The sequence below is a fragment of the Amphibalanus amphitrite genome, unplaced genomic scaffold (assembly GCF_019059575.1).
Source record: "Amphibalanus amphitrite isolate SeventyFive unplaced genomic scaffold, NRLGWU_Aamphi_draft 000101F_arrow, whole genome shotgun sequence".
In the NCBI taxonomy this organism is placed as follows: Eukaryota; Metazoa; Arthropoda; class Thecostraca; order Balanomorpha; family Balanidae; genus Amphibalanus; species Amphibalanus amphitrite.
The window spans coordinates 1016732-1035351 of NW_024881596.1; the positions used below are offsets into that span (position 1 = coordinate 1016732).

Sequence of the window (18620 nt, forward strand, 5' to 3'; positions counted from 1 at the left end):
GTGTGGGTGTTTTATCGAAAAAATGAGTAACTAAGCAACCAAATTTGAAAAATAAGTATCCAACAAATGTTTAAGAACACGGTAGTACTTCAAACCAACATGAAATGTATGTACCTACTTGTTAATCTTTTAGTCGTCTCAGCGGCTGCTGATTCAGGGTCACTGCTCCCGAGACTGTGCCGTGATGGAGTTTGGAATCTGTGACCCATTTGTTGCAGCGACACGGACGGAATCCAGCCTGGTGCCGACAGCAGTAGATTACGGCTCACTACTTCAGCAGAAGCTTCAGGGGACTTCCGACGACTCGCTGCGTGATTTGGCATATACAAGACCCCGCAGCAATTAACTTTTTGGGTTTGTGCGACCATGTAGGCATTATTTCAACACATCTAGACTGAAATAGTAATGTAAGTTAAAAAGCGAATGAATTAAGAAAGGTAAAAGTATATTGAAACTATAATGGAGACCAGTAAAACACAATAAAGAACTAACAATTTCTTTTACCGTCATAAGTTATGTGCAGTACACTGTGATCTGGTATGTCCAATGCCACCTGCCCTTTGCAAATAATATATCTATATAGGTAGCTTTCAATTGAACTTTTCTTAACTTCGCTGACAGCCTATAACATTTGTAGCATGTTGCGCCACTCTGAGGTTCTCAAAATGCTGTAAGCCCGCCGACGAAGCCCGACTTGTTGCACCATGTCTTCCGGGGAAAATCCATCTCAGTTTGAATCGGGTTATAAACGATTGCCTAGACGATCGTAAAACCGAATGTTGATGAAAAGTGCAAATCAGAAAGCAGGAAGAAAGCAGTATGTTATAAGAAAAAAGCTTACTCTGTTTGGCAAAGCAGATAGCTAATCCACATGTTAAACGTTCGAAGCGCGAAGCGAGCCATAGGTATATTGTAACATGATAATGTTTTAATGTCGATGACATAACGACTGGTACTCAAAACCAATGAGTCTCATGAAATAACACCGACGGCAAATGGTTTATGAAATCCACTATGCAATGAAGGTATTATGCAATAAAATAATCATGCAATAAATGCCCAGTCAATACCAACTAGCTTCGCCACTAGATCTGGTGTAATCCTCCCAATAGCATAGACCCAATACATGCACAAGCATAAAATTATTGTATGATTCTGCAAGCACAATGCCCAGTAAACCCCGCGAAGTTCACGGAAAGCATAGACCGGAACAGGTTAGCACGGCATGTGTGTCCTAAACGCCTTTCTAAGCAAACCCCGTATGAAAGTTCATTCTATTTTTTCCTGATGATGGATGTTGGTGCATTCCAATGACGAAGAGTCTGGCGAGGCATCCCCATGAGACATTTCTTAGGGACCGCCCCCGCCACCGCTCGCCGGTCCTCCACGGCGCGGCGCGGCGGCGCGGAAGGCGCTGCGGTGCGCGGAGCTCCAGAACAGCAGCGGCTCCTGCTCGGCAGTCAGTCGCGCGCGCGCCGTCCGACGGGGTGGGTGTAGCCAGGCGGTGCAGGAGCACGGCACCGACCCACCACCGGGCCAGCTGAGCATGGTGTAGACTGGAGCTGGGAAGGACCGTGGGAGTGTGTAGGAGTGCGATGGAACAAACTGGAGTGTAAAGTGTGCGTTTGTGTTGACGGGTACGCGAGTGTAAATTATCGGTGATCCAAGGAAGCGGTGTGTTGACTAACCGAACTGCACGGACATGTCAGCCGAGTGAAACGCCGACTATTCTGTCGTCATAACCAGAAGCCGGTTAGACAGCTATGTGGCAGAAGCTGGACAGACTGCTCGGACAAAAATGCTGCGTCTTCTGCGGCCGGAGTCCAACCGGTGAGTTTTGTACCGCCACACAGCGTGTGGGCATGGCAGTCAATTAGTCAGTGTCAAAGGCTTAACCACTGTCTTTACAATGTCTTGACAATATCAGAAACGATTCTGCGTTAGCCTTCCCCGAAGCTGACTGCTTTTGGCTGTTTGGCTGTTTTTTTAACAAGAGCGTTAAAAAGAACGTTCGTTTTACGCTACATTACTTTGCACAGCCAAAGCGGACCAGAACTGACATCTGATCAGTGCCTTTTGCCATGAAATTGATAATCGAGTGGCACGCTTCGAGGCGATCTATGGCACCTCAGGACAGAGTAGAGCCAACATAAGCACCGATTTGTAAACGTCCTGCCGTCTCTGTCCTTCATTCACCTTGCACGTTTCTGAATCCGTATTCAATCCCTCCTTTTATACCACGGACACGAAACGTTACCGTACAATTTACCTACTATACAGTGTTTTCAGTCAGAACTTTCTATAGTGACACAATAGACACAGGTAAACAGCCGCCTTCCTCATTGGCCTACTCACAGGACCGGTTAGGTTAGTCCGCCCGCCCACAGCGATTGGTCCCGGTCCGTTTCGCTAGCCATCACCAATCGTTTCCCGTTCGTTCCGTTCATCGCCAGATGAGCCCTGTTCCGTTTCGTTTGTTGCGTCCCTTGACAGTTGCTTTCCTGATAACTGCTTGCTCGTTGAGCCCTTTTCCGCATCGTCCATTGCTCCCAGTTGAGCTCCGTTCCGTTCCGACTATACCACCAGTCAAACCCCATTCCGTTCCGTTCTCCGCCAGCTCACCCCGTTCCGTTCCTCCCCAATCGACCCCACTCCGTCCTCCTTTCCCCATCGGACCGTATTCCCCTGTCGCTCCCGTCGTGCGGCGCTGGCAGGCTCATTACTCCAATAACGCTCCCACGTATGCATGAGCCGTCTCCGGCCGTCTCCTCCAGACCTGTGGCTGCCCCGGTGGACGTCAGACGCCAGCGGCCACGACCTTTCTGCCGGGGCCAATCAAGGATCACGGCTGTGCCGACTGCCGTCCGGCCGCCGACGGTCGGTCGTAAAGATAGGGGGTGGTGGCGACCCGGTGACCTGGTCCGTGGCGGCCGTCTGTGCCCCTATTGATCGCGGTTCGTCGGCAGCGGCAGCCGACTGTTCGGACGACTGTTGGGACCACTGTCGGACGCCGCACCGGGCCGGTGTGGTGTGGTGGTAGTCTGCTGGTCTATGCCGGTCACGCCTGGGAGGCCAGCCGCACCCATAATGCGCCAGATAGAGCCCCAGCTCATGAAACAAGAGCAGATGGCGGACCCAGACACCGTCGAATGAGTCGAAAGCATGGCGAGAAGTTAAAGAGTTCAAATTCAAACTCCGGCCATGCATACGGACGAGTGCAACTCTCACTCTCACTCACTCATCCACCATGAACCCACTGCGCAGTCCACGAGAACGGAAGTCATGCAGCTCCTCTGGAATCCTGCAGCACAGAAATCCCAGCTTACACGTCCCTGCACCTGCATTTTTACCTTCCTAATTCCACGACCATTCTGTAGTCCTTTCTAGGAGACCGCCACGCTGACGAAACCCAGGATCACCTACACGATCTACACAATTCCCTGTACTACCGACCTGACCTGGCGGCCGATCAGACTGCGAGCATCCCCGCTCGACGGCGAGTGGTGCGTCGATACATCCCGGCGTCGTGTCGGACAGGATTAGCGGCACTCAGTAGGCGTTTGATCTCCGTATTACCGACGTTGAGCCGGCCGGGCCGACTCGGCGGATGCGGAACTCCGCGGAACTCCGCTCCGACACAGCGGAGATGAGCGAGTGGCGTGTGTGTGCACGCGTCATTTGCGTGCAGTGTTTCTGCGTGAGAACGCAGCGTTGGTGGACTGCGTGGGAGGTCGATCGGCTAAATTACCTACTGATGCGTTAGGGCGAGCGTGTCTTTTGTGGAGGTTTGCGGGCTTGTTTGCAGTTGTTCTTTGTTTTGTGTTGCTGGGAGTGAGTGACGCTATGGATGGACTGATATTGAGAGACTTTCGACGACCATGGTGCCTTGAGGTCGAGTGTGGGCAGCCCCAGGCGTAGTTTATTGCCAAACGGAGTAACGCCATTCTCCAATCCCCATTCTCCTCCCCAGCTTCACTTGTTCTTCTCCCTAGCTTTCTGCATCTCTTCCATCCCTTTCATTCTAACATAAGATATATGCTCGTACAATAGGGATATACAGTTGGAGATCCTGATTACGGGCAGATAAAACCAAACTTTTTTCGTTTAATCATGTTTTTCATTACTGCACTTGTACGTTGTCCCATGGAATGATGAGCTATGGCGCCTATTATCATGTCAGTATGTATCGGCCAAATCACAGCCCCAACACCAATAAATACATAAGTAGGGGGTGGGTGAGGTCACATTCCATAGCGGAGCATGGTGCTGCGTTTTTGCGCGCCTTTCAGTGAATGACGTGCTCGCTGTGAGTTCTGGCGGCGTGACCTGGGGGAGCGTCACGTGACACATGATACAGTTTATTTAGTTACCTCGTAACGCCTGAGTGTTGATGGAATGCAACAGGATTTGTGGTGTCACTCTCACTGAATTGGAAGAACATGTGAAAATTACCAAAAGATACCAACCCATTCTGCAAAATAAACTAGATAAAGCTGAAAAAGATTTCGTCATACCTAACCTCGTTTGTTATAGATTATGAAATGAGTTGACGTTTAATTTCGCACATAGTTAGCTTACAGAGTTGGTCATTTAAGTACAGTTTATGAACTACTGAAAAGATTATGAAATCTAACGGGGGCCATTTCAAGTTCATAGGAGCTGTCAGGTTAATAAATGTTCACATGAGCGGCCTGTATTTTCAGCTTCAGTACGTTTCTTCATTAGGTATAAACAGAGATAAATGAAGTAATTAGACGTTGCATTAATTGAACAACATAATAAAGCTGACGTTTACAAAATGCATCTAGCATGTCAAATTTTGGCAATTGAACAGCAAATCCAACTTCTTAGTAAAACGTTTTCTTTTTCTCGGCTTTGTGCAAGTCTATTATATATTCCCGACCGGGGCTGGGAAAATGCGTTTTATTCACCGAGGTTATTGTGCGGAGGACCGAGTGCCGGTAGGCACGAGGTCCGTAGCAAAAAACCGAGGTGAATAAAACTGCATTTTCACATTTAAGAGAGTTTAGCGTAGTGAGGAAAATCATAATGATGATTATGAGCATATTTTTAATTGACCGAATCCTCAATGTAATCTGAATAAAATGACAAATAGCAAAAATTCGGGTATATTCGATCACAGATCTTTGTCAACCGATACCAGCAGGCGCCACAATTGTAGATGTCAAAATACTTTTTGTTCAGTACACATGCACAACAGTAGATATGTCCTCAGGGAAAAGATTTATGGTTGGTAATTCTAAAAGTCGCAGCAGTCAAACATAATGTACAGGGAAAAACCTATACACAAGATTAAAGTGCGTGTGTGCCTAAGCATATACGAATTTAAGATGAAACAATACTTGCGGATCAATTAGATGGGCAGCAAGTTACACTCTTACCCTGGACAAAGTTAGGGCACATATAACATTTACACTGTGCGAAACAATTAAATGAGCATATTATACATAAATGAACATTATATACGTAAATGAGCATACATGAGCGTATTATCATACTATGACTACTCATACCCTGGACAAAGTTAGGGCGCATACAGCATCTATGAAAACGATCTACACAATCACTTTTTAACGTGGTGAGCTCTTGAAAAATGCTAACCTACTTTGGAAGTAGCTGCCAGGAGGTGCTGTTATCGTTAATAGCTGGCATCCTATCGCGGATGGTGATGGATTCAGCAATCCTCCTGTCAGCTTCATCCTTACATTTGCGTACGATGCGTGCTATCAGAGTCGTGTCCGTTGGGGTCAGGTCTGGGTGCTCGTGCGCGAAATGTTCACCCATTGGTGTGCCTAGTTTCTTGTTGGTGCCATCTCGTAAGTGTTCGTTATATCGCAGTCAGGGGCGTCGACGCGTAAGGAAAACTGGTCCGACTTTTTCTCGGGGGGCCCCCACCGGTGGGGGCCCCCAGGTGTCGCGAGGGCCCCGCGAGGCGCAGCAGGGCCCCCGCGAGCCGCAGCGGGGGGCCCCCGTTGCCGCAGCAGGGGCCCCCGTGGCCGCAGCAGGGCCCCCCGAGAGCCCCAACAGGGCCCCCCGCGGCCGTAGAAGGGGACCCCGCGGGCCGCAGCAGGGCCCCGCGGTGTCTAGCAGGGCCCCAGAGGCGCAGCAGGGCCCCCGCGGTCTTTAGCAGGGCCCCCCGAGCCGCAGTAGGGCCCCCGCGGTCTGCAGCAGGGGCCCCCGCGAGCCACAGCAGGGCACCGCCTAGTCGAAAAAGTGGTCCGACTAGTCGGAAAAGTCGGACCGGTGTCGACGCCCCTGATCGCAGTCGTATTGGCCTACCGCTTTCTCCTACGTAAGTTTGGTTGCACGGTAGGCCAATACGACTGCGATATAACGAACACTTACGAGATGGCACCAACAAGAAACTAGGCACACCAATGGGTGAACATTTCGCGCACGAGCACCCAGACCTGACCCCAACGGACACGACTCTGATAGCACGCATCGTACGCAAATGTAAGGATGAAGCTGACAGGAGGATTGCTGAATCCATCACCATCCGCGATAGGATGCCAGCTATTAACGATAACAGCACCTCCTGGCAGCTACTTCCAAAGTAGGTTAGCATTTTTCAAGAGCTCACCACGTTAAAAAGTGATTGTGTAGATCGTTTTCATAGATGCTGTATGCGCCCTAACTTTGTCCAGGGTATGAGTAGTCATAGTATGATAATACGCTCATGTATGCTCATTTACGTATATAATGTTCATTTATGTATAATATGCTCATTTAATTGTTTCGCACAGTGTAAATGTTATATGTGCCCTAACTTTGTCCAGGGTAAGAGTGTAACTTGCTGCCCATCTAATTGATCCGCAAGTATTGTTTCATCTTAAATTCGTATATGCTTAGGCACACACGCACTTTAATCTTGTGTATAGGTTTTTCCCTGTACATATTATGTTTGACTGCTGCGACTTTTAGAATTACCAACCATAAATCTTTTCCCTGAGGACATATCTACTGTTGTGCATGTGTACTGAACAAAAAGTATTTTGACATCTACAATTGTGGCGCCTGCTGGTATCGGTTGACAAAGATCTGTGATCGAATATACCCGAATTTTTGCTATTTGTCATTTTATTCAGATTGCAACATGCAACATGACGTCATCTCTCTGCTGACGGCAGCATAGGCTGACGAGCTGTGCTGCCAGGAGAAAGCAAGTGCAGAGATGCCAAGCCGTCAGCAGAAGCCATAAGTGACGCATTTAGACACTGGTAGTGGCGCATGTAAACAAATCACGTGCCACATTTTTACTAAGTACTGCAGATAAATGAAAATTCGACACTGTATTGACGCTTTTCACGTTATTTTGTTTCATAATTATTTATCAATGTAAGAAGACTAAATATTTCCATTGCATATTATATGCAAATATTTTGATAATATACCTAACTATTAAAATATTGTATTAATAAAGGACATATATATGAGACGATATATTTGTTTACAAAGCCACATTTGTAGACAGTCAGCCACTGCTGACATTTCTCATCAGCCGAATGTGTACAACTCCGTCAGCCAGAAACGGTGGGTGGAGCCTATTTCGGCTGACAACAGCACAACAGCTGAATGTGTACAGGCCTAATATGTACAGGGAAAAACCTATACACAAGATTAAAGTGCGTGTGTGCCTAAGCATATACGAATTTAAGATGAAACAATACTTGCGGATCAATTAGATGGGCAGCAAGTTACACTCTTACCCTGGACAAAGTTAGGGCACATATAACATTTACACTGTGCGAAACAATTAAATGAGCATATTATACATAAATGAACATTATATACGTAAATGAGCATACATGAGCGTATTATCATACTATGACTACTCATACCCTGGACAAAGTTAGGGCGCATACAGCATCTATGAAAACGATCTACACAATCACTTTTTAACGTGGTGAGCTCTTGAAAAATGCTAACCTACTTTGGAAGTAGCTGCCAGGAGGTGCTGTTATCGTTAATAGCTGGCATCCTATCGCGGATGGTGATGGATTCAGCAATCCTCCTGTCAGCTTCATCCTTACATTTGCGTACGATGCGTGCTATCAGAGTCGTGTCCGTTGGGGTCAGGTCTGGGTGCTCGTGCGCGAAATGTTCACCCATTGGTGTGCCTAGTTTCTTGTTGGTGCCATCTCGTAAGTGTTCGTTATATCGCAGTCAGGGGCGTCGACGCGTAAGGAAAACTGGTCCGACTTTTTCTCGGGGGGCCCCCACCGGTGGGGGCCCCCAGGTGTCGCGAGGGCCCCGCGAGGCGCAGCAGGGCCCCCGCGAGCCGCAGCGGGGGGCCCCCGTTGCCGCAGCAGGGGCCCCCGTGGCCGCAGCAGGGCCCCCCGAGAGCCCCAACAGGGCCCCCCGCGGCCGTAGAAGGGGACCCCGCGGGCCGCAGCAGGGCCCCGCGGTGTCTAGCAGGGCCCCAGAGGCGCAGCAGGGCCCCCGCGGTCTTTAGCAGGGCCCCCCGAGCCGCAGTAGGGCCCCCGCGGTCTGCAGCAGGGGCCCCCGCGAGCCACAGCAGGGCACCGCCTAGTCGAAAAAGTGGTCCGACTAGTCGGAAAAGTCGGACCGGTGTCGACGCCCCTGATCGCAGTCGTATTGGCCTACCGCTTTCTCCTACGTAAGTTTGGTTGCACGGTAGGCCAATACGACTGCGATATAACGAACACTTACGAGATGGCACCAACAAGAAACTAGGCACACCAATGGGTGAACATTTCGCGCACGAGCACCCAGACCTGACCCCAACGGACACGACTCTGATAGCACGCATCGTACGCAAATGTAAGGATGAAGCTGACAGGAGGATTGCTGAATCCATCACCATCCGCGATAGGATGCCAGCTATTAACGATAACAGCACCTCCTGGCAGCTACTTCCAAAGTAGGTTAGCATTTTTCAAGAGCTCACCACGTTAAAAAGTGATTGTGTAGATCGTTTTCATAGATGCTGTATGCGCCCTAACTTTGTCCAGGGTATGAGTAGTCATAGTATGATAATACGCTCATGTATGCTCATTTACGTATATAATGTTCATTTATGTATAATATGCTCATTTAATTGTTTCGCACAGTGTAAATGTTATATGTGCCCTAACTTTGTCCAGGGTAAGAGTGTAACTTGCTGCCCATCTAATTGATCCGCAAGTATTGTTTCATCTTAAATTCGTATATGCTTAGGCACACACGCACTTTAATCTTGTGTATAGGTTTTTCCCTGTACATATTATGTTTGACTGCTGCGACTTTTAGAATTACCAACCATAAATCTTTTCCCTGAGGACATATCTACTGTTGTGCATGTGTACTGAACAAAAAGTATTTTGACATCTACAATTGTGGCGCCTGCTGGTATCGGTTGACAAAGATCTGTGATCGAATATACCCGAATTTTTGCTATTTGTCATTTTATTCAGATTACATTGAGGATTCGGTCAATTAAAAATATGCTCATAATCATGCATTTTCACAGCCCAAGGTTGGGAAGAGATTTACCACATGCCGTACCGGCCTTGTGCCGTACCGGCGCAACAGTTAATATTACGAGTATATTCATTTGATATATATTATTATATTCTTAATATTGTGTTAATATTATATTAATACTATGATCATATTTATAGTCACCGTGATTATTTTTTGTGTTTTTCATTATTGGGCTGCGTTGAGTATGAAAGATGAAATTTCCTACTTCCCCCTTATTTAGGGTTTGAAAAGGCTGACGGCTGAGGATGAAGATTGTGAAGCGTCAGAAGTTAGAATAAAGATATGGAGTCCACTTCCAGCAGGGGTGAGGAAACCGTGAGGAAAACCGAAAATTGGGTGAAACGCTGAATCAAACGCGTCTTAGATCCCAGCTGGAACAATATCCAAATGTTTCATTGTGGCTCGTTAAGATGCTTCGCGCATTTAAAGTGTTCGTTTTTTGCGTGCATTATGTTGTAATAATGAGTACGTTCGTATAATTGCATGCAGATTGATATCAATCTCGTACATGCAGATTCCGGACAATTTCAAATCGGCTCAAAATGGGCATATAGACCAAACAGGATACGCTGATCACGAATCCGAAGTCCGTTCCGCGGCACATATGAAACTTTTCCCGGAATTTCCGAATTCCGAATCTGCATGCAGATTCCGGACAATTTCAAATCGGCTCAAAATGGGCATATAGACCAAACAGGATACGCTGATCACGAATCCGAAGTCCGTTCCGCGGCACATATGAAACTTTTCCCGGAATTTCCGAATTCCGAATCTGCATGCAGATTCCGGACAATTTCAAATCGGCTCAAAATGGGCATATAGACCAAACAGGATACGCTGATCACGAATCCGAAGTCCGTTCCGCGGCACATATGAAACTTTTCCCGGAATTTCCGAATTCCGAATCTGCATGCAGATTCCGGACAATTTCAAATCGGCTCAAAATGGGCATATAGACCAAACAGGATACGCTGATCACGAATCCGAAGTCCGTTCCGCGGCACATATGAAACTTTTCCCGGAATTTCCGAATTCCGAATCTGCATGCAGATTCCGGACAATTTCAAATCGGCTCAAAATGGGCATATAGACCAAACAGGATACGCTGATCACGAATCCGAAGTCCGTTCCGCGGCACATATGAAACTTTTCCCGGAATTTCCGAATTCCGAATCTGCATGCAGATTCCGGACAATTTCAAATGGGCTCAAAATGGGCATATAGACCAAACAGGATACGCTGATCACGAATCCGAAGTCCGTTCCGCGGCACATATGAAACTTTTCCCGGAATTTCCGAATTCCGAATCTGCATGCAGATTCCGGACAATTTCAAATCGGCTCAAAATGGGCATATAGACCAAACAGGATACGCTGATCACGAATCCGAAGTCCGTTCCGCGGCACATATGAAACTTTTCCCGGAATTTCCGAATTCCGAATCTGCATGCAGATTCCGGACAATTTCAAATCGGCTCAAAATGGGCATATAGACCAAACAGGATACGCTGATCACGAATCCGAAGTCCGTTCCGCGGCACATATGAAACTTTTCCCGGAATTTCCGAATTCCGAATCTGCATGCGGATTCCGGACAATTTCAAATCAAAATCAATTTCAAAATCAAATACCTGAAATTTCAAATCGGCTCAAAATGGGCATATAGACCAAACAGGATACGCTGATCACGAATCCGAAGTCAGATTCGCAGATTCGGAATTCGGAAATTCCGGGAAAAGTTTCATATGTGCCGCGGAACGGACTTCGGATTCGTGATCAGCGTATCCTGTTTGGTCTATATGCCCATTTTGAGCCGATTTGAAATTGTCCGGAATCCGCATGCAGATTCGGGATTCGGAAATTCCGGGAAAAGTTTCATATGTGCCGCGGAACAGACTTCGGATTCGTGATCAGCGTATCCTGTTTGGTCTATATGCCCATTTTGAGCCGATTTGAAATTGTGCGGAATCTGCATGCAGATTCGGAATTCGGAAATTCCGGGAAAAGTTTCATATGTGCCGCGGAACGGACTTCGGATTCGTGATCAGCGTATCCTGTTTGGTCTATATGCCCATTTTGAGCCGATTTGAAATTGTCCGGAATCTGCAATCTGCATGCAGATTCGGAATTCGGAAATTCCGGGAAAAGTTTCATATGTGCCGCGGAACGGACTTCGGATTCGTGATCAGCGTATCCTGTTTGGTCTATATGCCCATTTTGAGCCGATTTGAAATTGTCCGGAATCTGCATGCAGATTCGGAATTCGGAAATTCCGGGAAAAGTTTCATATGTGCCGCGAAACGGACTTCGGGTTCGTGATCAGCGTATCCTGTTTGGTCTATATGCCCATTTTGAGCCGATTTGAAATTGTCCGGAATCCGCATGCAGATTCGGAATTCGGAAATTCCGGGAAAAGTTTCATATGTGCCGCGGAACGGACTTCGGATTCGTGATCAGCGTATCCTGTTTGGTCTATATGCCCATTTTGAGCCGATTTGAAATTGTCCGGAATCTGCATGCAGATTCGGAATTCGGAAATTCCGGGAAAAGTTTCATATGTGCCGCGGAACGGACTTCGGATTCGTGATCAGCGTATCCTGTTTGGTCTATATGCCCATTTTGAGCCGATTTGAAATTGTCCGGAATCCGCATGCAGATTCGGGATTCGGAAATTCCGGGAAAAGTTTCATATGTGCCGCGGAACGGACTTCGGATTCATGATCAGCGTATCCTGTTTGGTCTATATGCCCATTTTGAGCCGATTTGAAATTGTCCGGAATCTGCATGCAGATTCGGAATTCGGAAATTCCGGGAAAAGTTTCATATGTGCCGCGGAACGGACTTCGGATTCGTGATCAGCGTATCCTGTTTGGTCTATATGCCCATTTTGAGCCGATTTGAAATTGTCCGGAATCTGCATGCAGATTCGGAATTCGGAAATTCCGGGAAAAGTTTCATATGTGCCGCGGAACGGACTTCGGATTCGTGATCAGCGTATCCTGTTTGGTCTATATGCCCATTTTGAGCCGATTTGAAATTGTCCGGAATCTGCATGCAGATTCAGAATTCGGAAATTCCGGGAAAAGTTTCATATGTGCCGCGAAACAGACTTCGGATTCGTGATCAGCGTATCCTGTTTGGTCTATATGCCCATTTTGAGCCGATTTGAAATTGTCCGGAATCCGCATGCAGATTCGGAATTCGGAAATTCCGGGAAAAGTTTCATATGTGCCGCGGAACGGACTTCGGATTCGTGATCAGCGTATCCTGTTTGGTCTATATGCCCATTTTGAGCCGATTTGAAATTGTCCGGAATCTGCATGCAGATTCGGAATTCGGAAATTCCGGGAAAAGTTTCATATGTGCCGCGGAACGGACTTCGGATTCGTGATCAGCGTATCCTGTTTGGTCTATATGCCCATTTTGAGCCGATTTGAAATTGTCCGGAATCCGCATGCAGATTCGGGATTCGGAAATTCCGGGAAAAGTTTCATATGTGCCGCGGAACGGACTTCGGATTCGTGATCAGCGTATCCGGTCTATATGCCCATTTTGAGCCGATTTGAAATTGTCCGGAATCCGCATGCAGATTCGGAATTCGGAAATTCCGGGAAAAGTTTCATATGTGCCGCGGAACGGACTTCGGATTCGTGATCAGCGTATCCTGTTTGGTCTATATGCCCATTTTGAGCCGATTTGAAATTGTCCGGGATCTGCATGCAGATTCGGAATTCGGAAATTCCGGGAAAAGTTTCATATGTGCCGCGGAACGGACTTCGGATTCGTGATCAGCGTATCCTGTTTGGTCTATATGCCCATTTTGAGCCGATTTGAAATTGTCCGGAATCTGCATGCAGATTCGGAATTCGGAAATTCCGGGAAAAGTTTCATATGTGCCGCGGAACGGACTTCGGATTCGTGATCAGCGTATCCTGTTTGGTCTATATGCCCATTTTGAGCCGATTTGAAATTGTCCGGAATCTGCATGTACGAGATTGATATCAATCTGCATGCAATTATACGAACGTTAATGAGTAGGTACTCTGACCATGTTCTGCAGCAATAAATACATTGGCATTGGAACGATACCTACCCTTGTTAAGTTGAATTACGTTGACAGCGAAAGTAAGTGAAAACGCCGTCACTTAATTTTGCTCACTTCTGCTGTTGCTGTTAGTGAACACACAATCCGAAAATATCTTCTATGGATTTGGTTCTTCCGCTCAGAATATTCAGTAAAACTTTGTCTGGGAAAATCAAAAAGCCCTAGGGCCGAATCGTTTCCCAAATACCTTCAACATTAGCCGAGGCGGGCCGAAGCCCTTTCCCAAATGCACGTGCTAATGTTAAAGGGATATCTCGGCATGTGGTAAAAGTTATACTTTTAACTGCAATATGAGGGCTCCCCGAACACTAACTATGCATAACCTAAGTCCCACGGGCACTATGGATGTTCTGCAGTACTGGATCTTGATGCAGGCACGCCTTGAGTTTCAGTCTAGCATCACTTCCGAGAATCGCACTACATCGAACTTACAAATTTTCGAACCGAATCTGACTGAGTCGTGCCGGTATAGCTGACGGAGGATTTCAAACACCTCAGTTGCATGCATACTTTGATCCGCTCTGAGGAGATATATGAAACGGTATGCGTTTTATTTAACCTGCCTTTTAACGGTGTCTTTTTAATGTAAAATGGTTTTACTGTATGCCTGGCCTATTCAAATACATTAGCCAGAGGGGTGTGGTAATAACTGGTGTAAGCAAATTGACCACGGTCAAAAATGCATTACTGTATGCCTGGCCTATTCAAATACATTAGCCAGAGGGGTGTGGTAATAACTGGTGTAAGCAAATTGACCACGGTCAAAAATGTATTACCAGAATGCACTTAAGCCAACATTTTGGGATGGTCTCGTTCCTAAGTCGGCTAAGAGCTTCAGTCCAGAAAATAAATTTTTCGTTGGCATACAGTAAAATACATACCAAACTCGGCCGGTGATAAATTTTCAAGACCTCAGTCCTTACTGATTTTTGAACTCGGCCTTCGGCCTCGTTCAAAAATCCAGTAAGGACCTCGGTCTTGAAAATTTATTTACACCGGCCTCGTTCAGTATTATATATTACCAGAATGCACTAAAGCCAACATTTTGGGATGGTCTCGTTCCTAAGTCGGCTAAGAGCTTCGGTCCAGAAAATAAATTTATCGTTGGCATACAGTAAAATACATACCAAACTCGGCCGGTGATAAATTTTCAAGACCTCAGTCCTTACTGATTTTTGAACTCGGCCTTCGGCCTCGTTCAAAAATCCAGTAAGGACCTCGGTCTTGAAAATTTATTTACACCGGCCTCGTTCAGTATTATATATCACTGATCAGCCTCGCGCCCCGTTGCCATTAGCGATCGGTCCCACTTCAGTATGCATTGTGCACATCGCTAATGTAATTCTAATGATCCCAGGCACTAAAAACGTTCCTGATTGTTTGGCTTTCATTAAGTGATTAGGCACCAATGCCACTTATGAGTTATGCTAATGATCTGTCAGCGACCAGCCGCTATAGTGCAGCGATTGGAACTTCCGTGACCGTGTGTCTATGCTAAAAACGCCAGAGATGGAAAGACTTCCAGATGACATGAATTGTGAACTCTCTCATGCTCGTATAACCTCATTGTTAGCGGAAACGAACTTACGAACTTACCACTGCACTCGAGTGAGAACATCAATCTCTAGATTGGCTCCAATTTGTTGCAGCGTTCGCGCAGTGCGGCGGCAAATTTGCATTTTTAAGTATTCAGCCTTCCACGATCCATCATTTCCACTGACTGGCTGCCGGTGGCCTGACTTCTATCAAACTGCTCCCAGGAGGTTCGACTTCTCCTTCCCTACCCTGCCTTCCCTCCCTTCCCCAAGTCATCTCGTCCCCGGCAGTGTCTCACGCCCGGGGACTTCCCTTCCGTGTCAGGGGGGCCAAAGTTTTCGTCTAAACGGGGTCCGCTTATGCACGCAAGGGCAACTTTGTGATCGACCGGCATGTTTTCTGAGCCAAGCGTCTGTGACGAAATTGGGTGTCCAACTCGACTAGATTGGCTGTCAAGTTTGCAGCGCATCCGGCTATTCAGGAATCAACAATGTGTATCGTATTTGATTGCAAGCTTCAGAAAATAGAGGGCTGAATTCAAGGTAGAGTGGAGCCAGCAGACAATGGGTCGAACTATGGCACATAGCTGGAGTCAACATTTTTTTTTTTTTTTTACTAGAAGAGAGCGGTTATTGAAGACGGTAACAACCACAAAAAGGGTGGTTTTTGTTGATCAAGATGTCATATTAAGCTGGGGTTTCTGTGAGATTCTAATGCATTACCCTATCAACAAACACATAAAGCAATACACATTGCGCGCCTCTCTAAACACCATTCCGCGTTTCTTACTGTCTTTGCTGTTTGTTTCAGACCCGGGCCCGGCCGTGCAGGTGGAGCTGGTGCCTCCAGACGCACAGAAAGCGGTCGCCAACGGTGTGGTACCCCCAGCCAACGGTCACGTCCCCAACGGACTGGTAGCCTCAGGTCGACCTCCGCCGCAGCCGGGCCCTCACGGCGCCGGTCCGAGGGTCTACCAGGACACTCGGGTCCAGCTGACAGGGACCTTCCAGCCGGCTACATCCCCCAGCGCTGGCTTCTTCAACCGGCCTGCAGCTCAGAACGGCGGCGCCCAGCCGGCAGCTGGAGGGGAGGTGTCCAGAGCGACTGCCGGTCCTCCGCCGCATGTTCAGCAGCAGGGCGCCTACCAGCAGCGAGAGGCGCCAAGGCAGACGGTCAGCTGGGGGCCTCCTGACCCTGCTGGAGGCTGGCCTGCCTCTGACGCGACGCGGCCGACCTCAGGTCACGCTGGAGGTCCACCAGCGGCGTCTCTGCGGCACCCTTACCAGCCTAGCCCGAGCAAACAACCCGTCCCTCCAAGCTCAGCGGCGGCGACGAACGGGGCTCAGCAGGGCGCGGCAGTCACCTCCCGACCAGACGGGAGTGGTCCTGGCACTGGAACTAATCGTGCGACCCTGCAGTGGGGAGCTCAGGTGCCCCCGCCGGCCTACTCACTGCCCCGTCAGCAGCAGCAGCAGCGGCCGGCCGAGCAGGCGCCGCCTTCCACTGCGGCCACTCTGCCCGCGGGGACGGGTCACGACCGGTCACGACCTGGCGAGCCGCCGACAGCAGCGGGGGTCACGGTGAGTACCGAATGCACATCGACACATCCTGGTATCGAACAACCCCAGAGTTATGCAGCGCCGCTCGCCGAGCCTCTGAGCCGCCAAAGCGCCGGCTGTGAACCGCTCGTTATCTGTCGTGACTCTCGGTATTTGCGTGATCAAATGTCCGCCCGACTGCCTGATCGTCGGCATTATTCAAAATCCGCTGGCAAAAACTGCGTCATATTTCAGCGGGTCCTCCGTCAGGGCGGTTAGCGGTGGACTGTTTTTACCGAGTTAGGATTCCGCCTCCAAGAGGAGGCTCTTCGACTCGAAGTGGCGGCGCGGAGGTAGGGCTTCGTTCGCGTTGTGCTCGAGTAAGACGATCCTCCCCAGGGAGAGAGATTAGAGAGGGCAGCAAGAGGCTCAGGTAACTCCGGAAATGCCTGTTGGAGCTCCGGGCGGGGAGTGGGAGGGGCAGGGAGAAGGAGAGAGGGGCAGGGGGAGGAGGGATGGAGCAGAGAGGAGGAATAGACAGCCGTGACGGGCGCCCGGGGCAGCCGAGAGAAATCTCAAGACATATCGACCACTCATCCCAGTCGGACCCGGGCTGCATCGCGTGGTGAAGCGCGTGCTCCGTGGCATGGCAATATCCCATCACGACTGCCGGCCCCACCGAGTATTACACACCGCCCACCGTTCCGTCCATCCCGGCCACAAATCGGAGCCGGCGTCTCGCTGAGTGATTCTAACCCACGCTGTGCGGCCACCGTGAAAAATCACCGACCGCCGCCACTCCAGCCGTTCCACCACCGTGACCGCCCAGTGGAGGCTCTCATACCTACAAACCAGCCACGGCTGTGCTTTGAACGCTACGTGCCGGCCAGATGACTAGACGGAAGGCGTGTGCCGTGCCTGAAGGGCCTCCCGCCGTCCCGCACGTGCCGCCCGCGCCACGAGCCAACACGTGCGCGCTGCCACGGGCACGTGCTTCGTGGGCGTGCCGAGGCGCCGACGTGACTCGCCCAGTCAAGACGTTTTTGTGCGCCACTGAACCGAGGCTGGTGGGGCCGGTCAGACTCGGTTGAGGTCAGTCGTGTGCGCCCGGACGGCTTTCTCGTGCCGCGAGACGTGGTGGCCTCTGGTCGAGAGACAGAAGCCTAGCCAGAAGCGTCGGTAACTCGTTAGCGCAAGCGAGCTGACTTCTGTCAGAATTCCTGGCGACAAGCCGGCTCGACCTTAATCACCAATGAAAGCATCTTGAGTGAGCTCGGTCAGACTGCCAGGGAAAATGGGTTCGGTCAAACCAACAGGTCGCATGTGTACGGGAGTAAGTAAGTAAGTACGTTAGACCTCCAGGGAGCACGTGTTCTAATTCTGATCACCTAAGAGCACGTGGTTTGGTAGCAGGTTGGTTCGATCGGGTCTCCAGAGAAATACGGACCCGGAAGGAGCACTCGGGTCCTCTCTGGACCTCTCCCAGTCCTCTCCTGGTCCTCTTCCAAACCTCTCCCAGTCATCTCCGAGTCCTCTCCGGATCTCTCCGGAGTTTCGCCCGACCCGGAGTGGAGGGGCGGCGCTCGGCGGCGCGGAACTGAGCTGCACCCCGTATTGACTGGACGCCCGGTCGGCTGGCCCGCCGCCACCCTCCCACCCAATTGGCCGTCCCAGCGTCGTTTGCGACACGCTCGACTGCGCCTTCTCCGCTCGAGAGACGCGCGAGAGACCCTCGGCGGCTCCACGCACACGCGTCCGACGGCCCGCGAGGTATTTACGCGGATATGTGCGCTGATGCGTGCGATGCACGCCACGGGGTCGCACCGCCGCGCTGGGAGGTGTTTTGGCATGCCGGAATGGCGGATGCTATGGATACTCCTTGAGCTATTTTATTCTGATGCCTCTACAACGCATAGGCAATTGTATGTATGTATG

General features: G+C 49.3%; 1 protein-coding gene across 1 annotated transcript; it reads left to right on the plus strand.

The window, feature by feature from the left end:
• Nucleotides 1-1496: 1496 nt before the first annotated feature.
• LOC122380605 (protein transport protein sec31-like) lies at nucleotides 1497-16727 on the plus strand (the record flags this gene model as incomplete). The annotated part of the gene is made up of 2 exons (XM_043363905.1): nucleotides 1497-1830; nucleotides 15958-16727. Coding segments are annotated over exons 1-2 (837 nt in total), but the record flags the coding sequence as incomplete, so codon positions are not given.
• Between the last annotated feature and the right edge of the window lie 1893 nt (nucleotides 16728-18620).